The 24,195-nt window shown below is 33.9% G+C and overlaps 1 protein-coding gene across 1 annotated transcript in view; it reads left to right on the top strand.

The window, feature by feature from the left end:
- The window catches only part of LOC145283705 (uncharacterized), a 390,390-nt gene that overhangs the window by 337,296 nt on the left and 28,899 nt on the right, over positions 1 to 24,195 (top strand). The window contains exons 6-7 of the mRNA XM_080132730.1: positions 19,994 to 20,162; positions 23,305 to 23,475. Of these exons, the coding sequence (XP_079988856.1) occupies positions 19,994 to 20,162; positions 23,305 to 23,475 (340 nt within the window). The remainder of the gene's footprint in view (positions 1 to 19,993; positions 20,163 to 23,304; positions 23,476 to 24,195) is intronic.

Raw genomic sequence — 24,195 nt, forward strand, 5'->3', positions numbered from 1 at the left:
ATAACAATAAAAAACAAAGACAGGCTCGCAACGTCTCTTCTGTGGGAGAGAGGTTGCAGGAAAGAGAAGAGAGCATCCTCCACTAAGCCACGAAGTCTATTTTGTTCTTTGTCAAGGCAGTATAGGCTGTTTTTTGAAGCTCCAGCCCAGATGTGGCAGCAGCACCCCATCTTTGGACGTACTTGGCTTTTATATGGATAGAGAATTGCATCAGTAGTGAGATATCTTCTGGAGCAGTAGAAGGATCCTACCATTTTCTCAGCGGCCCGGGCAACAGACTTTATATACGTGTTCCATTTCAGATCAGGAGTAAAGGCCAAGCCCAGAAGCTTGTCAAAACATGAAGCGTCCCCAAGACAAGGGCCATCCATTTCAATTGATGCTAGATGAGGAACCACGTTGATGATGTAAAGTTAGGAGCTTGGTTTTAGATGCATTAAAAGTAACCAGCGATCTCTTCCCCCACTGAACGACGCGCTCAAGACAAGAGGAGAGGGAATCAGAGAGAGCTTTGTCATTTACGGCCTTTGATGTGTTGCCGTAGATGGTCGTGTCATCAGCATAGATGTCAACGAATGAATTTAGTATGTGTTTTGGGAGATCATTGATTTAGATCAGGAAGAGAGTTGGGCCCAGGATGGACCCCTGGGGGACTCCAGCATTAATACTGTGAGCCTCAGATTTCTGTCCATCAACCACTAATCTTATGAACCTATCAGAGAGAAATGATTTAATTATTGAGAAAACATTTCCAGTTATACCGTAGCTGGAAATCTTGTGAAGTAGGCCCTTATGCCAAACCTTATCGAAGGCCTTTGATATGTCAAGAGCAATTGTCCGAGAAAGGAAGTCTTTATCGAGAGATTTACTAATCGTATGTGATATAACTGTTAGCATATCAGCTGTAGATCTAGCAGAACGGAAACCATATTGCATGTCACTAAGGAGGTTATTTCTGCTGAGGTGGTTGACTATTTCTTTATTTAATATGGATTCCAACAACTTACTCATGACACAAGAGACTTATTGGTCTGTACTGAGAGGGGAATGAGTTATCAGATGAGTTCTTAAATACAGGGCAAACTGATGAGGTTTTCAAGGGTGTTGGAAGGCACTTAAGGCAACGCTTAAACAGTTTTGTAAGTTGGTGCAAGTTCTGGTCGAAGCTTTTCCAACACTATAATTGGAATGCCGTCAGGGCCAGTTGCTTTACTGGAATTAAGGTTCTTGATTAGTATTGCGACCTCGTGCACAGATATTTGTATGTTGGATAGGGTATTGTCTGTTGTAGGAGGAAATACGGGAAGTTGATGCCCTTCGTCGCAGAGGGTAGAGTAAGCTGCAAAGTTCTTGGCGAATAATTTGGCCTTGTCTGATGGTGATGAGATGACCTCAGGTCCATTGATGATGATTAGGATGGAACGCACGCTTCTGTTCAGGATCCTGTTTGCTATTTGCCAAAACTGGTGGGAACCAAGCCGCTGCTCAGCTACTTTGGATTTGACGGACTGAGCATATAGCTCTCTTTCATTTTTTATTACTCTCTTACAGTGGTTGCTGGCAGTCCTGGAAGCAGATTTAGTCTCAGTACATCTATTACGTTGGTAGCTATGGAACAAGTGATTTCTGTGCGCAATGGCAGCTGCACATTCTGGGGAGAACCATGGCTGGCTGTTAGGTTTTTGTTGCAACTTTTTGGATGGTATGAATCGGTCTATGCCTACAGTTAACCATTCGGTAAGGTCTGATACTATAGAGGATACATCCTTTTTGAACATGGAATGCAGAGGTAGATCAGATATGAATGTACGGAAGCTATCCCAGTCAGCCTTAGAGTATCGATATACAGTACGGTGGAGAGGTATATCTGTGTGATCGGAGGATCCCAGGGGAGATAGGACGGAACATGAACATAGCTCAGGGGAAGTTGTGAGAAAAAGGTCTAGAAGGCTTGCATACTGACCAGTAGTATCGGGCACACGGGTGGGTTCATGAACAATCTGAGTGAGGTCATAGGCAACCCCAAAATCATGACAGAACCTCCCCTCATCATCTGTCTTATTTGAGTGGGTCAGCCATTCCACATTATGGACATTGAAGTAACCGCAAATGTGAATAGTAGCCGAAGAATCAGCAGACAGGATGAGGTCAATTTTCTCAGATATACTCTTAAGGACAGTAACCCCGCTATTGTGGGGGCGATAGAGAGCAAATATGAATGCGGTGGTGTAAGCAATTGCAACACGGAAGCACATATAAGGGAAATTAGGGTCTTCTCTGGAGATATCTCTACCACACGGGAAGCCATCTTTAATGTAGGCGCATATTCCATGCCCATGGCGATCTTGGGTGTCAGATTTAGATGTTAAGTTAGAGTATCCTTTTATTTTGTCTTCAGTTTTCCCTTCTAATCATCAGCAGTGTACAGTTTTTTTCATATCGAATTCCATGTCAGATATCCTGGCTGAATATTTTGATTGTTTAATTTTTTTCTTGGGGTTTGCAAACTATTTGGGTGGTCCATGTACATTAGGTGATTTATTCTTTCATCTGTATTAGTGAGTTTTTATACAGCTTGGCACTTTCTTAGTGAATTGTTCAAAGGCATAATGGCTATAATGAACAGTAGTGATGATAGGGAATCCCCCTGAAAGATAACCTTGTATTTTAATCTAAGTTATGTATCATCAGCTGTCAGTTCAAGTTTCCATGTTCACTGTTGACTTTGAATTTTCAATAAAATTTAGGTTTTTGTCTTATATTTGGTACATTCTCTGGTATTCTATTACCAATGCCAGAGGGATCCTGCTGTACCCTTTCTTGTGGTTGATCCATATAATGGCTATGTTGTCTTTTTGTACCTCCTTCAGGATCTTTTGATCTATGTATAGTAAATGTATTATTATTATTATTATTATTATTGTTGTTTTTGTTGTTATTATTATTATTATTATTATTATTATTATTATTATTCATTTATTCTTTTATTTATTCATGTATTTATTTGTTTGCTTAGATCACTGTCGTAAACGAACGGAAATGTGCTTAAAACTGATAAACTGTTATCGGAGCTCTTGATGAACTTTGTAGCACATGTTTGGTTCAACTTTAATGCGCTCGGCTTTCTTACCTTTCTAGTTTCAAATATAAAAATAACCCCTAAAGCTTACAATAATAACAGTATTCTTTTAAAGAAAATGCGCTAAACGTTTTTTTAAAAGCGTGTTTGTTTTCTGGGCGTGTTCGCTTATTTTCAAAAAAACATGATGAGCGTACTCTTCATGACTATAATACCACGTGTGTTGCTGTTTGAAAGACGTAAGCTTTCTGTTTGTTTTGTGGTTTAGTTATTAAAATACACTTTTCTTTTCACTTTGTTATTGTTACTTACTCTTTTAATACACTCCCACATATATATATATATATGTGTGTGTGTGCGTGTGTGTGTGTGTGCGCGTGTGTGTGTACGTGTGTGTGTGCGTATTATGTATATACACGGCATAATCACATTGACACCCGATTCTAGTCCGATCAAGTTAAACAACGATGAGCCTGGCCAGTCCCAGTTGGGTAACTATTTGGGAATAGCAGGCGGTATATGTTCTCTCTGCTTATCTCGGCATTGTTTCCAGTCGTATTGAAATGTCAACTTGCCACTGGAATTTAACAAAGCCGACCCGGGAAAGATGCGGTTGAACATTTTTGTTTATTGAAATATGTTTATTGTTTATTTATATATGTTTATTGCAATAAACAAAAATGTTCTGAAAAGAGGAAATTAAATTCTCACTAAAGATCATTGCAAGATCAAAACTGAAGGTATACGTGAAAAACAGGATACAAGCAGTTAATGAGTTTATCAAAAGGATCAGATGGAGAGTATTCCGCTATAACACCAAAAATGAAGAAAACAGAAATAGCATCTATACACCTGATAAGGATGATGAAACCCCGACAAGTCAAATATGATTGGAACGGTCTGCACATCGTAGCAAGATATGACGGCATTTAACATAAAGAATAATAAAAAAATATAATGTGCTCGCTTTGATTGGCATTATCAACGCCATTTGTTGAAATTCAATTATTCTTAATATTTGAATATTTTCTACCTGATATATATATATATATATGATTGAAACAGATGGCTGTTTGTAGCGACAAAATGTAACTGTTTACCTTCGAATAAATAAAAAAATATTTTGCTCTTGTTAGCGAACACTACTTAACAACCTCGCAGTATTCATTAGTCCTTACTTTTGAACATCTCAAGTCCGAATTTATATATATATATATATATATATATATATATATATATATATATATATATATATATATATATATATATATATATGAATAAACAGGAGTAAAACTTTTGCAAATTATAATTTACAATGTTTGTTACATGAAACAAGGGATTCACAATTAAGATAGATATTTACTCATTTCATGGATTAAGAAAATAGTTTATATCCTCAGAGGACAAATATTTAGAAAAATATTATGTATATAGGCTAGCGACAATTTTGCTTGTTAGCATTGTTGGAAACTTCAAAATATAATTGAAGTAAAATTTTGAAGATAATATGAGAATATATTGAGTGAAGCAAATCTTAATCGCGTACTTTGATGCTTATCGTGTATACCATGTACATAAAAATGCGATAAATTAGTAGTCTTGCGGGATAGCTCAGTGGAAGAAGCTTAGTCTTGTTATCACTGGATCCTTATTTCGAATCTCGCTAGATTCAGCCACTCTGATGAGTCGTAGACAACGAAACACGTGTCAGTGGATAATTACATTTTAAAAGTAATACACGTGCCGCTCTCCATTTGGGGGTACCAAACTGGCCAAAGGGAAAATTATTCCCAACTCGCATTTAGGTAAAAATGTGCTTCCATATAAATAACTAAATTCATTCAATAAGTACCGCTCACAAAAACGAACAAACTTCTAAGTAAAAATGCGATAAAGTAGTAGTCCTGCGAGATAGCTCAGCGAAAGAGGCTTAGACTTTTTATCACGCGGCCTCGATTTCTAATCTCGCTAGATTCAGCCACTCTGATTAGTTGTAGACGACGAAACACGTGTCAGTGGAGAATTATATTTTTATAATAATAATAATAATAATATATATATATATATATATATATATATATATATATATATATATATATATAGTGGGCCATATCACGGACCAAAGAATTAAGTGATGTGAAACTGTAAAATCTTCGGGGCAAAATATATTTTCTTTTCTTTGGGTATAAGATACATCTTCTCTTATCAGCATGTACAACGTGTTTTTCAGTTTATTGGTTAAGTTTGGTTTTAATAAATAACGTTTAATACTATCAGAATTATTTCAAATCCTTTGGTGCGCGACTTATGGCCCACCCTGTATATATACTCACAGTATATTATATAAAAACAATGCATGAATAGAATTTAGTATAATGGTAAAATAAAACCATTCATCTAATGAGAAAACATTAAAATGAAAAAAAGTAATTAACGCTCGATTTCAAAGGGATATGCAAATTATTTAACCTCATGTAGTCGCTCGCATATCCTTGACTGAGAATATTAAGAAGTTTGTTTTGAATAAATTTTAGATAGATAAATAGGCTTTTAATATCAATGTGAGAGCCAGAAAAAAAAAAACTCAACTTTATATATATATATATATATATATATATATATATATATATATATATATATATATATATATATATATATATATATATATATATACTTCGGAGTAGTTTTTATTTAACAATCAGTGGTTATGTAAACGTGAGATTGTAGGTTTACAAAATATTACTGGCAGTAATATTCTATAAGTTATCCCATCTAAACGAGAATTGCTCGATATTCAAGATAGAGCAAATAAATTAAATTGTAATTCAATGAATTTCAAAAAACTCTCATTGAAATGAAATGAAGTGGCTGAGTTTCATATCAAAGAATTTTTATTATTCTAAGCAAGACAAAGAATGTTTTAGAAAGTTTATCTCCTTAACCTATAGGGTTTCGATGTCTACCATCTCATCAGAGGAGTGAAAATATTAGCAAATAGTTATAAAGGTATGCACCCTATTTGCTAAAGTCTAAAAAATGTCTCACTGACTTTAGCAAATAGGGTGCATACCTTTATAACTATTTGCTAATATTTTCACTCCTCTGATGAGATGGTAGACATCGAAACCCTATAGGTTAAGGAGATAAACTTTCTAAAACATTCTTTGTCTTGCTTAGAATAATAAAAATTCTTTGATATGAAACTCAACCACTTCATTTCATTTCAATGAGATTTTTTTGAAATTCATTGAATTACAATTTAATATATATATATATATATATATATATATATATATATATATATATATATATATATATATATATATATATATTGAAGAGGGAGGGAAGAAAGAGATTTAAAGGTTCGCTTCGCACGTGCGTGATGCGCTGGGTTGTGGGCGTGTGTTGTGCGAGAAGGCGAATGCGTACGCCCGAGGTTCGCGCTGCGTGCGCCTTTGTGCGTGTTACTGGAGCCCGTCGAGCGACACGCAGCTACAATTACAAGTCTGGCCGTCTGATGTTGGAAGTCAGCGAGTGCCAAATAGCAGACATCGGAAAGGAGAATGAATCAACAAGAAAGGATAAAGTCTTGCCAGAGAAGGTTAATAGGAACACGAAAGAAATGAAAGAAAGAGAATGGAAACAAATAAAGTAAAGGTCATGAGGCAGAAAAAAAAGGAATAGAAATCAAGAATTCATGAAAAGGTTTATCTATTAAGGAAATAAATCGAGTAAGGCTAATCTGACAGGAACATGGTGGAGGGCGTAATAGACAAGTAAGAAAAGGAAGAAAGTGCGAGAGAAAAGAGAGACTGATTCAGAAAAAAAGAAGAAATATATATATATATATATATATATATATATATATATATAGAGAGAGAGAGAGAGAGAGAGAGAGGAGATTAGAACACAGAAGGAGGCGCGCAATGCCCAGTAAAGACGTGCCGAAAAGAACTAAGCAGCAAGGAAAAAAAATTAATATATAAAAGCATATAAGATATCAACGAATACAAACTCGAGAGTAAAAACAATGAAAAGAATATTCTGTTGCCATACCCCTAATAATTAATTAGAAAAATGCGAGCATGAAAAGTAATATGGTTAAGCTTAAACATGGAAAAGTAAAGGACTAGTGGTTAAAACCGGAAAAGAGAAGCATAGATATTCTAGTAAAAAATATAAAATCATAACTTAAAACATTGTGGCATTAAGAATTGCCTTTTTAATGTTATAAATTTAATTAAAAAAAAATCTTAATCCTGTAATATTTAAAGTTATAAATTTATCATATTTTTTACTAGCATATTTTGTCCCTTTTCTTTTCCAGTTTTAACAACTAGTCCTTTACTTTTCCATGTTCGAGCTTAACCATATTACTTTTCATGCTCGCATTTTTCTGTTGTAATCCATGATTTTTCCAGGCTTACAATAGATTCACGTGTTCTTTGTTTCATTTCAGTCGTATTTTTTGCGCCATCAACACATATGTAATAACAATGTACGGCACTCGCCTACTTTCAATAAAATCCCACTAATTATCTCCCTTTAACGCTTTTATTCTCTCTGTTTCACTTGTTATCTCTCTTTTCGAGACAGCAGTAATTAGTAGCGACAGCGGTCGAAGAAGAGACATGCTTGCTATGGAAAGCAGTCATAAAATCCGTAGTTCACCTCCTTACATATTTTTACGATTTTGAACAGCAGAAAATTCATCATAATCTTTGTTTTACTGTATGAAAATTGAAATTTATTTTCATGGTATAGCTGAGAAGGTGATCTATAGACTGTAATAATTGTTTGAAATTTGGTCGTAAAATGAGTGAGCGGTGAAGCTTATAAGCAGTTCTAAATAACCAAAACTGCAAACTATAGCAATTGCTCTTGACATATCAAAGGCCTTTGATAGAGTATATTATACATATTTACTTCGCAAGATCTCCAGCTATGTTATAGCTGGAAATATCTTCTCAATTATTAAATCATTTCTCTCTGATAGGCTCGTAAGAGTCGTAGTTGATGGGCAAAAATCTATTATATGTAGACATTTATGCTGATGGCACTACCATCTATGGTAGCACATCTAAAACCACAAACGACCAAGTTCTCTCCGATTCTCTCTCTTCTGATCTTGAGCACATGAGACAATGGGAAAAAGAGTGGCTGGTTACTTTTAATGCATCTAAAACCAGGCTTCTATCTTTGCATCATCAACGTTCTGATCCCTATCTGGGAACAATTGAAATGAATGGCTTTCGTCTTGGGTGGGGAGGTTCATGTTTTGACAAGCTTCTGGTCTTGACCTTTACGCCTGATCTTAAATGGAACACGTACATCAAATCTGTTGCCAAGGCCGCTGGAAAAATGGTGGGATCCAGTAGATATCTCACTGCTGATGCAATTCTCTATCTATATAAGAGCCAGATACGTCCAAGGATGGAGTACTGTTGTCACATCTGGGCGGGAGCTGCTAGAAAGGACTTGTCCTGCCTTGACAGAGTTCAAAATAGACTTCGTAGCCTCGTAGGAGATGTCCTTTTCTCTTCCCTGCAGCCTTTATCCCACAGAAGCGATGTTGCGAGTTTATCTCTGCTATATCGGTATTTTCATTGCAAGTGCTCGACTGAGCTTCAATCTATGGTCCCCCCTCGCCAAACTTTCACAAGAAACACTCGTCTAGCTGAAAACACTATCAATAACCCCCACCTCTTTATCTGTGCCTAAACCTAAACGTAGATTCCATGAACAAAGCTTCTTTCTCAGAACTGCACTCCTGTTGAATTGTCTTCCGTTTTCCTGCTTTCCAGCTGACTACAATATGGTTGTCTTCAAGTCCAACGTAAACAAGTTCTTGATGAGCCGTTCCACTTAAGTTAACAAATTTACCAAATTTCTATTACTTACGATTACTATATTGTCCAATTGACTACTGTACACTATTAACCCTTATCCTCAAGTGGTCTCTAGCCTTGATAAATGGTTATGCCCATGTAAAAAATGCAAAACTAGTAAAATAAATGACTATGATTGACACATTTTATGGCTGTAAAAAGTGCGAAAAAAAGGTTCTGGATGTGACTTTAAGCGCAAATGTCACATAACCAACTACACAATGCAGGTTATTAGTTTTCCAACGAGCCTTCATTTATTAAATTATGATCAGTAGTCACTAAAATTTGGAATTTATAAAATTGACAAAACCGTGGTATATCTTTATCTATATATATATATTTGAAACTTCTTGTATTTGAGCATGTCTTATTGGTTTCAAAGTATAGTTTTTTTTTGTTTTTTGTTTTGCCAATTGTCATAAAATTGTAACTAGATATAGTATAGTCTTTAAATGCATGCAAATCTTGTCAGAGAAAATCCGAATAACAAGAAATAATTTGTAGAAATAATCTACCAGGATTTTAAACCAGATACTACGTTCTTGTTCTTGTTCTTGTTCTTGTTGTTCCGCTTCTTCTTCTTCTTCTTCTTCTTCTTCTTCTTCTTCTTCTTCTTCTTCTTCTTATTATTATTATTATTATTATTATCATCATCATCATTATCATCATCATCATCATTATTATTATTATTATTATAGTAGTAGTAATAATAATAGTAATAATAATAATAATACGTCGAATGAAAACAACATTAGCGTCCAATTACTTGAAGATCAAAGAAATCGACCAAACCCCAAATAATCGATAACAGGATAATACATGTCGAGATTAAATCGATAAGTTTCAAATCCTAAACTTTAGACATACCCAAAGCCTATTAAACTGTAGAAGTGAACAAAAAACTATATGTACAATAAGAAAAAATACTTTAAGAACTAAATAAAAAATAAGTAAATGAATAAAAAAATAAAAGAAAAGAACATCTAGAAATAAAACCGAATAAGAAAAAAAAATAGTACAAAATACGCACGTGTTAGAATAAATCGCTTACTAATTTGATACACACGAACAAAAAAAAAACTTGCGTTATCATATACAAAAACGGAACAAAAGAAAAAGATGTCAAGTAAAAGTCAATCGAAGTTTTGTGTGAGAGAGAAACTCTGCCGCTGGTTAATGCAAACATTAACCTGTGGGAAGAAAATAGTGATGACATTTTTTGGTAAACTAGATAAACTAAAAAAACAGATGGATGTGACTATATAAAAACAATCAGTGACACGAATTCCATACATTTTAACCTACAGGGATAAAGCTATTTATGTGTTTTGTTCTTCGTATCTATTAGATACTTACGAAGCTGACTATCACAAGATGTTTTTCAAGTTTAATGTAAATAAATTTTTGTAGTGTCGTTCTCTTATATAATTAAACCCTGCTGAAGTTCCATTATTTCTGATTAGCACGCTGTTGTCTCATCGTCTATCTGACTTCCATTAACACTTATGCTAAGGTAGCCTCTAGGCCTTGGTGATTCCCAAGTAAAAAAAAAAAAATCATGCGTTTGTATATTTATCTGTAACATTGCTTGATATAAAGCAAAGAAAACATAAAACCATACACACGTTATTATATTGCTAGCTATGACGTAAGATTCCCCGTGCGTAATGGCGGCGATTTTTTTTTTTATTCAAAACCAAATAGTCTGCTGAAGTAATATTTAAAAGTCCCGTAAATGCTTGGTCATCCTTATGGAAAGAATAATTTGCGATAAATACTTTCAGCTGTCAGTACAAATCGCCGAGAATGGTGATGGGATTTTACGCCACATGAGGATCAGAGGAGATAGAGCTAAAGAGAAAATGAGGGGGGGGCGATAGAGAGGGAGCAGTAGTAAGAAAAGAGGGAATATATATATGTGTGTGTAACGTCTAAAGCATCGTTTATATCTTGCTTTATTTTATTCATATGTATGTGTGTGTGCGTGTGTGCGCGCGCGTGTGTGTGTGTGTGTGTGTGTGTGTGTGTGTGTGTGTGTGTGTGTGTGTGTTGATATTTATGAGTTAAAATGAATCCTAATTAAACCTGACTGGATGGAAATGTTAAAGAAACAACAGTCAGATTGAAATCAAAATATGCTTTCAAATTGTCAGTGAGAATTTCTATCGCATTCAGAAACCGAGTGTAGTCGACTGGATGTATTTGCATATTTTTTGTCGTTCCTGGTAACCGGATTGTTACCTTTTTTCTTAATATTTTTCTTTTTCTTCTTTTTCTTTTTTTTCTTTTTTTCTTATCTATATATTAATAGGATGGCGTGTGTGTTATTTATTTTGTGTGTCACACTTACATCTGAGTGACTGTCGTTTAATTGTCATGGACTTCCATTTCTTGTAATAAATAATTTTACCAAGAATTCTTCATAAGTTTTGGTTTCGGTTTTGATTATAGCTGATGGCATTCAAGTCATTTACTTTTTATGGATAATTTTACCAAGAATTTGTCATAAGTTTTGGTTTCAGTTTCGATTATAGCTAAGGATACTCCAGTAATCTATTCTTTGTAAAGATAATTTTTTCGAGAATTCTTTACAAGTTTTGGTTTCGGTTTCGATTATAGCTGAAGTTATATATAAGGTTGGTGCAAAAACAATATCGTTTTCTCACATATGTTACTTTATATATGATTTCTGAATTAATTAAATCGATATATATATATATATATAACCATATTATATATCATTTTGAAGCGCTTTTTTTCGCTCTATCGAATCCTGTTATTTGTTATTGTTCCCGCCCTCTTCTTTCGTTGTATTTGCAGACAAAAACGAAATCCGTACGATTTTCTTGTTCCAGTTCAAACTAGGCCCAAAAGCTGCTGAGACAGCCTGTGATATCAATGATGAGTTTGGCACAGGAACTACTGACGAACGTGTGGCACAACGGTGGTTCAAGAAATTTCCCAATGGCGACGAGAGCCTCGAAGATGAAGACGGTCGCGGCAGGGTGACTGCGATTAATAACGAACATTTGAAAGCCTTAACTGAAGCCGATCCTCGCAAAAACCACACTAGAAGTTGCTGTATAACTCAAGGTCGATCACTCAACAGTTGTTCGCCATTTAAAGCAAATAGGGATGTCAAAAAAAGTTGGATAAATTTATATTATTATATATAATCAGAGTATATACAAATACACATAGATATATGTGTGTGTGCGGGTAACTGCGTGAGAATAATATACTAGTGTCTTTAAGTATAAAATTTATAGTTATAATCTTCTTTAAGAAAATTAGGTTGAGCCCTCTTTTAGTGAATTAAGAAAAAACCTTAATCGTAAGCGAAAATGCAATATACCGACTTCCTACACGTGAATACTTTCAATTGTTAACTGTTAATGTCCACTCACTTATTGTTTACAGGTAATTACTTTCTATCCATTGCTATGTTAATTTTAGTTAGCTTGATACAGAATAATAACCTATGAACTCAGGGATGACTTTGTTATTGACTTCGAATCTCCCGACTGGTGTAATCATGGCTTCCTGCACTGATAATCGCGTAAGCTTTCAATACTATATATGCGGGTGTAAAAATAATGGTTAATATTGATTTATAAAAATAATATATATATATAGCTTAGTGCGTTAGAAGAAAAGAGTGAGCTCAATTCTATAAGAGTAGACTTATCGGGACAATATAAAGCTAAACAAGTATCCTTGGAGATTATATGGGAGAGCGATAGGAATGGGAAATGAAGTCACAAAAGTATATGTTGGCGAATATAGATTGGTTCATTTATTCAATAAGGGAATACAGCTAATTAATTGGGGGATAGAAGGGGAACTTTATGTCAAGGCATTTCGAAGCCTATTGCTTCTCATCAGAAGAGTAGAGAAGATGATACGTAACATAGTGGGGATGCGGCGGATTACTTCAGAATAATTTTAGTTGGTATGGAAACCTGTGATTATAAGATTTACAAAATATTACTGGCAGTAATATTCTATAGTTATTATCCTCCCTAAATAAGAATTGCTCGATATGCAAGATAGAGCAAATAAATTAATTGTAGTGATTCAATGAATTTCAAAATACCCTTTTTGAAGTGAAATATTTGAGTTTCATATCAAAGATTTTTATTATTCTAAGCAAGACAAAAATACTTTAGAAATTTAATCTCCTTAATCTATAGGGTTTCGATGTCTACCATCTCTTCAGAGGAGAAAATGTTAGTAAATATTTATAAAGGTCTGTACCCTATTTGTTAAAGTCAGTGAGACATGGAAAGTCAAAGTCAAAAATAATTGATTAATCAGATGGTTGGTTGGTTGGTTTTGTTTTACGGCATATCAACCCTTTTCGGGTTATTTAATGCCGAATCCAAAGATTTTGAAGAAAAAAATTTCTAATAGAATATATTTGTTGCTTTCAAGTCGGTTTCTATTTAACCCATAGTTGGAACCCTAACAGGTACTACCACTCCGGATCAGAGTGAACCTGGGAGCAATGGTAATTAAAGGGTGGCTCCACACTTCCCAAAGCCCACAAGCTGGGGCCTCACCACTGGATATAGTTTAAGGTCATATCCAGGACCCTCATTGAGGGACTTTTACCCTCTGCAGGGGGACAGTCGGTGTATTCTAATGTCCCACCGACAGGGCCGATTAATCAGAAGTTATATAGCAAGAGAATTTGAAGAAATTATAAATACATATATATATATATATATAATATATATATTTTTTCTCTCTCTCTCTCTCTCTCTCTCTCTCTATATATATATATATATATATATATATATATATAATATACATTCTAAGTATTTTCAAAAAGTTTATGAAATATGTCATCAGTAGACACACACACACACACACGCACACACACACACACACACACACACACACACACACACACACACACATATATATATATATATATTGTACGCCCTTTTGAAAAAAATATCTTGCAAAAGTTAACGAGGTTGAACACATGGAAGTTTTATTTGCCAGCAGTCAAGCATGAAGTGTAAAAAATATTTGATAAGGAAGAATACATGGAAAGCTTATAAAATGTGCTCTCGTCAATTCATAAAAAATGATCTGATGCATCGGAAACTGAAATCGACTGCTCTGTTCCTCAATATCGTTCCATTCGGCGTCTCCCACACTTGACATTTCATATGTTAGATGCATTCAACGTTTTAATTTGCTTGGCACTTAGATACGCCCTAGTGAAACAAACGTAATTCTTGACTTTGCATCTGTCATGCACATGTATATATTCAGATATTCTAGCCTCATATGAAATTGATATTCAATTTCCATCTCATATATTGTAACTTTCATCATCTTTGATTCTATGAGAGAAACTAATGTGTGTGCGTTTATATATATATATATATATATATATACACATATATATATATACACATATATATACATATATATATATATATATATATATATATATATATATATATATATATATATATATATATAATACTCCTGTACCGTTAGGCAGAGGTTAGTGAGTAAAATGCGTGCGTTCCTTTAGTCCTCGTGCGAAACTATTTTAAGTAGTCAAGGGTTGCAAGAAAGCAAATAGTCAAACAGTCACGTCTGACTTTTACAACCGACTTAAATGAATTTGGGTAGAAATCACACATTCTTTATAAAATGTAAAAGTGAGTCATTGTATTCTTAAGGATATCAGAAATGATAAGAATAATAACTTTTACATGTAAAATTAAATTACACACATAGTGCATATTCTAGAATATCAGGAATGTAAACGCTAAGCTTTTTCTAATGAATGAAGCTATTATGTTTTACTTAGACGGCTGTAACGTCTTCAAAACTCATTGTTTCGAATAGAATTATATACGTAGTTTAATCTAAGTAGTTTCGCTTGTTGATCAACAGGATTTGTATGGTACGAAAATAAAGATATTAACTGTTGTTTTTAAGTAGAAAAAGAGCAAAATAAAACTATTAATTTTACAATAATGTAAGTGACTATGAATGAATAACTGGTTTAACGCAAAACATCGCGTATTGTTAATTAAATATATTTCTGCTACTCTGAAATTTTGTTAATAGTGAGTGTAAAACTATTTTGAATACCAACAATGGCATTATGACAAGAAATATTCCCGACGAAAATGGATGGGATCTGTGATAGAAATGAGTGAAAATTCCTATGACTTCCTGTATGGATAACTTAAGAGAAAGCAGAATAAAACATAAAAACAACCAAAGTTCCGCACGTCATCAAGACTGGGTCTTGTAAAAACCTAATGGTTCTTAATGAATGAGACGTCACGCCGTTTCACATCTTCGAAAATGCCCCTTATTCAATCCATATTGCTATATTGAGTTGACACCCGCTATTGTCAAGCGCTTGATGCTGATTTTCCGATACTTATTCTCATTACAACAGAACTCAGCTCCTTGTTACAATTCTGTTAAAAAACAAATGTAGCTGTCTGAGAAGTTCCACTTCACCAGTACCAACATCCTTTTCCAATTCGCCTTATTTCACATTATTATCATGATGTGCAGAGTACTTTTGAGAACGACACCAACCGTGCTCCTTGCAATACGAAGGATGAACTGATTTCCAAGTTCAAACTGGTGTTCAGACGTCTCTTAAAGGTCATCGCGAAGTTTTCATGCTCTAAAGAAACTGTGGTGAATGTTCTGCTCGACCTTTAAGAGTGAACTGCGTCCGACAATAAATGATTTGAATTTAATATAGATCAGTTATTCGACAAAAAATGACGTTCTTTCGTTTGCTTTCTAAATAATGTATTATTTGTCGCAACCATAGATGCCATTTGAAATACTCGCTTTTTTAAACATCATGCATTATAAAAAACAAGGAATATCTAAAGATGTATTTTATTCCACAAATATATGCAAAAATCATAAGAAAACAAACGTTGACTATGGTCTGCGTATCGAATCCGTTTGACATCCACCAGTAATTTCTGAACGTAGATCAGATTGACGAAGTGACATTCGCTTTTATTAGTAGAGATAGATATCTGTATTATATTAACACATATTTCACCTAGGTGTATTAAGAAAAAACAAAATAAATATTTTTTAAAGTGGCCACCCCTTTCATGTGTATCTGTCGTATGCTTCTCTGTGTATTCGTGGACAGATCAGATAAAATGAAATGTTGACTTCTGCGCCCAAGGCGAAATAGAAAACTCGATTAACGAGTTTTTTTTTTCTTGTGACACATCTTCAAAAGTGTCAAATGATGTTGGCGTGTCGAAATCACACCGGACACCTTTGCTTCTAATATACGAACTGTGACAAATTTTGCAGTTTGAAGTTTTTTTTTAATTTTCGTTTCATGATTGATGTTGGGAATGAGTTCGTTTTCAAATAATTTCATATACATAAATGGGCGAATCATTAAATTGGTTGAAAACTATATTGAATTCAACTAGACAATTAAAACAAATTGTAAACTGATGAAATACATTGATTTACGCAATAAAAACGTCGTGACAAAGAGGAAGATTAAATTAAATTTGAATGGAATTGGATTAAAAAAAAACACAAACGGTGCAAAAATGCTGCATTAAGCTAATGTATTTTCATCTGTAATCAAAATATTGCTGTTTTTAAGGTAAAATGTTTGTATGCGAATCAAGTCCGTTTTAAAGAGTATTTTGTAACGGCCAAAGTTATCTCCCTTTATGATAAATTGTTTTTCAGGCCAGTGTTATGCTTCCTGGACCTAGGAGTCTTTAGTTATAAAAAGCTAGTTTCCAAGTCTCATCGTCAACAGGATATATTGTGTCAACTTTTATATCCAGACGTAATCGAGAATTAAGAGCACGGTTGTTGGTCGCTTTTTTTCCGTATAGTGGTGGTAGAGAGAATATTAGGACATCGGCCAATAGATTTCGAAGCCGGTTTTGTACCATGCCACGGCAGAAAATCTATCAAAATTACTCCATCTTTTACTGTTTGTAATTTTCTATGAGTTCATTAATGCCAAATTAATGCACAATTTTTTCTTGGCTTCGTGATTGTATATAATTAAAAAAAATAATAATACTCTACTCACACGTTGCTAATCTTACTAAAATAGAACATAAAATAGTTTTATTATCCAATTTCAATCTATTTGATTGCTCAATGCAAATAAACATCGGCATTTACTGAGAAAGTAATTCATTATTAGTATAAGTTGTTCAAACATGACATGCAATTTATATAATGATTGTAAATAATTTTAACAATCATTTTTAAGTTATCCGCATTATTATTGATAAAGGATTAGAGTGACATTATTGGAAACTTCCAGGTCATATCATTCAAAAATGAAATTAATAGAAAGTTATAGTAATATGTTGAAGCAAAAATGTAGAAAGAAGAATACAAGGAATGTGTTTTCTTCTGCACTTTTTTGTTAGATGAGAGTAGATTGGTTGCATTACTTGTTTGGATAGAACTATTGTTCTCGTCTTGAGTGTTATTTCTGTAACGTGTTGGTCGATGTCGCCTTCGACCTTCGCCAGGCATGTTAGTCGTCATCTAAGAAAAGAGAGGAGAAAAGTTACTGGTTCTGTTGATTCTTTCATATTCTTGTAGTTGTTTTTGTTTGCCAACCATTTTTTTTCGCAGATACCAAACCACGGCGAAAAAAATCAAAAACAACTCCAAAAATACGAAACCATCTACGAAACCAGTAACTTTTCTGGGTTTTTAATTAAGATTGCGACCAACATGCTTGACGAACATCAAAGGCTACATCGATCGAAACATTATACAGGTAACACTCAGGATGAGAATAATAGTCCGATCAAAATAAGTAGTACCAATATATTTTGTGTTTATTTTATTTTTTCACGTTTCTTCTTTATGCAGGATTTCGATCGCTTCATTTATTTTGTTACTCTATGTGAATGCGGTAATTACTCGTGCTATATTTATTTACTCATGAATCAACACTTACCAAGGCCAACAAGCAATCCACGATAGAGGTTTATTAGACGGATAGATTAAGCGTGCTATGATGCTGAATATTATGGGTGAGATGGAAATAATGAATCGAATCAAAACATCGGAAAATGGTTTATAACAGTTTATTGAAATTATAATTGTAAATTGGAAGCATGAGAGATAATGTTTTCAAAGTTATAAGGAAAAGAGTGGAAGGTAATAAAAGGAAGATATGTATAAAAAAGACTATATATATATATACATATATATATATATATATATATATATATATATATATATATATATATATAGTCTTGGGAGTTTTTTTTAACCTTTAAAACTATATAAATACTTATTTATCTTTATCATTCTTTAGAAAACTATTTAGTCAGTAAGTCATTTAATCGCCTGCAATCACTGTATCAACTTAATTTCTTGATTTTCACTATAGTCCTAATGTTAATTTAAGGTATCGTCAGTGTGTTACCATGAAACACTGTTTCGGGGGATTTAAAAACAAAACAGTATATTAAATCATGGCTCTCAGCAGTGTTGATCCAACACTACCTCCCTTTAATCACAAGAACATTTTTTTTTTACAGATACTAGCTTCCTGAGAATTATATATATATATATATATATATATATATATATATATATATATATATATATATATATATATATATATATATATTCAGGAGACTATTATACTCCACAAGGTAATATTCATAATAACAGTTTTTAATAAATAATGTTTTTATAACACTTCCATAAATTAGATAAAATAAAATGAAGCAAAAACACAACATTTTTAATTACTTAAGTTTTTATATATAACAGTCTTATAAAAGTAGTGCCCCTATATATATATATATATATATATATATATATATATATATATATATATATATATATAATCATTTATTTCGACGTAAATATACAATATTGAAGTAAAATATAATATTATGGCTGTTTAGGGAGCTAAATTGATCTATGTGATATAGGACAGCCTCAGTATTTTATTTCGCTCCTAATGTAACTATCGTATCCCTATTATATTACCTAGAATATTCGCCCCTCTTCTGGTGGGAAGCATTATACTATAGTATACTAAAGTACAAAGAGTTCTTACTTACTCAACATCATTAACTGATGTATCATCCTTATTGAATAAATTAATAAATCTCTCTATATATTAGTACATAATTTCATATCGTCATTTCAGTTCAAACAAATAACATTTACGTAAATCGCGATATATCCAAACAGTCACCGAGGTGGAGGATGGGTAAGAGTTTAGGCTTCTCGTGGGATCCCGATTTCGAATCTCGCTAGATTCAGCCACTCTAATGAGTCGTAGACGACGAAACACGTGCCAGTGAATAATATGTCGCTCCCCATATGGGGGTACCAAATTGGTTAATTGGAAAATTATTCCAAACTTTAGGTAAAAATGCAAGGTAGACGAGGGGTAAGTGTTTGAGCTTCTTACCGTGAGGTCCCGATTTTGAATCTCGCTAGATTCAGCCACTCTGATGAGTCGTAGACGACGAAACACGTGTCAGTGGATAATTATATTTAAAAACAATATATATATATATATATATATATATATATATATATATATATATATATATATAATGAAATAAAAAAATACAGTGTTTACCTGATATCAGCAATATATTATTCAATATAATCTGCTGATTGCTTTCTGTCCCCTGATGAGCAGAATAGCAATGGTCACATTCTTTGAAAATCCGCGGAATAAGGACTTTGGTTTTGAGTATTCAGTTAAACAAGAAATTTTATTATAAATTTCAACTTACAGTTTTAATTTTTTATATAAATATGTGTGTATATATATATATATATATATATATATATATATATATATATATAAATATATATTTATATATATATATATACGTAATAAAATATAATATTTCATAATATTATAAAGAGAGAGAGAGAGAGAGAGAGAGAGAGAGAGAAATTAATTAGAAATAGAGGAATACATAATTTGCTGTATTTTTATCTTTTTAATTTTCTTTCCTTGCAGGACGACCTGGCCGGGGTAGGAAAGAGTTGTTCCCATCAGAACCAGGGTTTGACTTCATGCATCTCTGGCGGTCGCATAGACGCTAGTTGTTGTGTCGACTCTCATTTCCACAGAGCCTGTCATCATCAGCTCGGCATGGCCACCGGTGTCCTTTGCTGTCGGTTGCCAGGTACAACAAAATCATTTTTACCTTATGCTTACATTGTTTGCTTTTTGTTTTCCTTTTTAAAAAAAGTTAGTCTCAACGTATTAAAATGTACTAATTTGTTAAATATAATCCAATAGATACTGTTAAAATATAATTATACACTGACACATGTTTCGTCTACGACTCATCAGAGTGGCTGGATCTGATGAGACGTAGACGACGAAACATGGGTCAGTGGATAATTATATCTTAAAAACAATACATATGCCGCTCTCCATTTTTCCCATTTAGGTAAAAAAACATTTAGTATAAATAGTTGAATTCATTAAAAAAGTATCGCAAAAACAAATAACGTCTACATCCAGTAGATACTGATATATCGTCCGCCTTTCGAGTAGACTGAGAACTTGAAAATTCTGCTTCCAAACAAGCTGAGGTATTCTTATTTACAATGCCTCCCCACGGGACAGAGTTAGACACCAGGGTCGTTCTTTTAATGTGGAGAAAAGGGACAAAAATAAAAATTGTCTCAGTCGTGAAGGAGTTCTCCTCCACTGAGAGAGAACAAGAAATTGAAGTGCAGCATCTGAAGAACAGATTGGATTTATTTGCTTCCCCACTGAGCAAATTAGGCACAAGGCCGTTTTTTAATGTGGAGAGAGAGGGAGGGGGAAGGAAAGGGGGATCCAGCTCCCGAGAGGTGGGAAATGGGAGCTGGATTAGAAACTCTTGGTATGAAGGGTTGCCCCTTCAGTGACCAAGGTCAGATATGTAGGGTTACCCCCACATATGGTCTTTGCTAGTCATAGCTGGTCTTTGCTTGCAGCATCTGCCGGAACAGATGCTACACTTTGATCTTGACCCGAGGGCCAGGTATTCATGAAGTGATATATTGACTATTAACATCAGACTGCATCTTTCTCTACGCTTACGTAAAAGTAACTTTGTCCGTGTGTATGTGTGTCTGTAAGTTCGTTCGAAGGAACAGGCGAATTTGACCAAAGTTAACATCTTACACAGCCTAACATCACAGGTGCAGTTGAGAGGTATTATTACAACACAATCCGAGAGGCCCAACATATAAAATCAATAGTAGGTTCTTTGATATGATAGGGACGCGTTCGAAATAAATGTTTCTGTTTAAGACACACTTTCACAATGATGCTTGATATTTTTTTTATTTTAAACTTTAGTTCAAGATATTATACATGAAAAATAATGTTATAAAATTAACAGTAGGTTGTCTACAGTGCAATGTACATTACAGTGTATTGTGAACTAACTCGCCGCGAGAGCCATGCTAGCTTCCTCCTGATGCATAGTGATGGGTCCTCCAACTAGAGCGGGCAATCAATCGATTTGATTGAAAATGTTCGATTTCGCCGATTTCGATAACAATAAAAATATGTTAGTGTGAAACATTCGTCGATCATCATTCAATCCCAGGAAACGTCGGGTCACCCTGCTAGTATAATAATTATATATATATATATATATATATATATATATATTTATATATATATATATATACTGACTAAATAGTTTTCTAACGAATGATAAAAAAAAATATAAAAATTAAATAAGTTTTTTTTTATATAGTTTTAAAGGTTAAAAAACTTCCTAGGTATATATATATATATATATATATATATATATATATATATATATATATATATATATATATATATATATATATATAGGGTGACCCCCCCCCAAAAAAAAAACGGGGCCCGTGTACACCTTATGTTATATCTCCTTTATTTATTCACTTTATTTATCCCTCAGTATGTCCCGTGAGACTTGCAGGAGAGTGCTGGTGACGATATCAGGGTTTACCCATACAGAATACAGACGCTGCAGACCCCTACAGCCTCAGTCAAGAAGCAGAGGAGGGCTATGGCAGTCAAGATGCGCGAGAACATCGAGGAGACACCAAGTTTCCTTAACCTCCTTTGGACCTCAGATGAATGCCACTTCCGTCTTGATGGAAAGGCGAACTCCAAGACAAATGTCTTCTGGAGGTCCTCCAGACCCAAATGAAGTAGCCACCAAGCCTCTGCACTGTACTAAGTGCACAGTGTGGGCTGCAATCTCGGCCAGATGTATCATCGGACCAATCTTCGTCGAAGAATCTGGTGCAGCAGTGACAGTCACCAAAATCTTCGAGAGTGAGCTCCAGACCATCTACCCGTCGGTCATGAGCAAGTTATGGTTCCAGCAGGACAGAGCAAGTTCTCACACCTCAAACCTGTCCAGAGATTGGCTGAAAGAGAACTTCGGAAGCTGAGTGATCAGTCTCAAGATTGATTTTAAGTGGGCACTCAGATTTTTTTTCTTTGTCGCTATCTTAAGAACAGAGTCTACGCAGGGAAACCCAGAACCATCACGCAACTCAAGGAAGCTATCAGGGAGGAGATGAGAGCCATTACAATTCGGTCTGTAAGAACGTCATGGACAACTTCGTGCTGCGCCTCAAGAAATGCGCGGAGCTAAATGGAGGCCATCTAGAACATATGCTGGAGAACGTAGAAAAAAAGGCCAACGACCGTAGTGTTTTGATGTGATGTTTTGAATATAATAAACTAGTTATGGCCAAAGTTTCATTCCATTCGGACAAAACACTAAGAAACGGGGCCTAATTAGAGTTGGAGCACGTTTTTGGGGGGCACCCGGTATATCGATCTATCTATCTATCTATCTATCTATCTATATATATATATATATATATATATATATATATATATATATATATATACAAGATATAATTATATATACATAAGCATATTTAATATCTAATGATATATATATATATATATACATACATATGCATATACATATATATGTATGTGTCTGTGAAAATTATAATAAAAAATTACACTTAATAAAACAGTTCCATACATTTCTGATGATTACTGATTGCTTGAAAATGCAGTAAACATTAACTACTTATATTTTAGCATTTATTAATTATTTATATGGCTCTTCTTTTACTACGTTTAATGAGCAATATTTGTTCAAGATCTGCTGCATTAACTCAGTCCCATTTCGACTTGAAGTGATTCTTTTACTAGTATATATATATATATATATATATATATATATATATATATATATATATATATATATATATATATATACGTACACTTCTGTTTATACTTTCCAGCTCGGGTTCCAAAGATCATTGTTCGTCCTCCAGAGAAAATGAACGTGTTTAGTGGTCTGATATTCCTACTGACGTGTCAGGCTACGGGTATTCCGACACCAACAGTGCACTGGTACCGGAACGGGAAACAGATTCCAAGAAACAATACTCGTTTCTCAGTCCTTACCTCATGTACGTATCATCGTAACACATCTTTCTACTCTTCATTTTTTTGTTACTTTTTTAAAACTAAAACCAGTAAGTTTTTCTTGTTTAGCCACCGTTGAAACGAATTACTCTCCTCTCTCTCTCTCTCTCTCTCTCTCTCTCTCTCTTTCTATCTCTTTGTAAAACACTTGATAAACTCTTAGTTCTCACTTTCACTCTACGTCTTAACTTAAAGGCTATACAGTTTATACCTGCTTCCACTTGCAATACTCTACTTATATAAGCACCACATAATCCTTAAATGGAGTACTTCTGCATTAGGAAATTACAAAATCGATTTCAATAATCTAGTTGAAGTTGCCCCTGCTCTTCCAAACAATCACTTTAACAGTAAAGAAGAAACTAGTCATTTTCTATGCCTATTGTCAAGCAGAATTTCTATAGACAAAACGTCTTTGGAAAAAATTCCCGCTTATGGAACATATTACCGCGGGACTGTTTCCGTTTTAATTCCAATGTGGTCGCTTTCACATCCGATGTCGACAAATTCTATCCATAAACTTTATAATTAATCAAACATTAATTCATACATTTACCCAATGAAAGCACTTCCACAATGGTCCTGACAATCATTATATCCATTTAACCGTTGTACCTCAGAGGTTCTTTGTCTGAAAAAGTTTTGACTTAATAGTAAAAAACGTGTCATAATTATCACTAATAGAACTCATTTTACCGACACCA

The sequence above is a fragment of the Euprymna scolopes genome, chromosome 8, assembly GCF_053919585.1.
Source record: "Euprymna scolopes isolate OS-2025 chromosome 8, ASM5391958v1, whole genome shotgun sequence".
NCBI lineage: Eukaryota > Metazoa > Mollusca > Cephalopoda > Sepiida > Sepiolidae > Euprymna > Euprymna scolopes.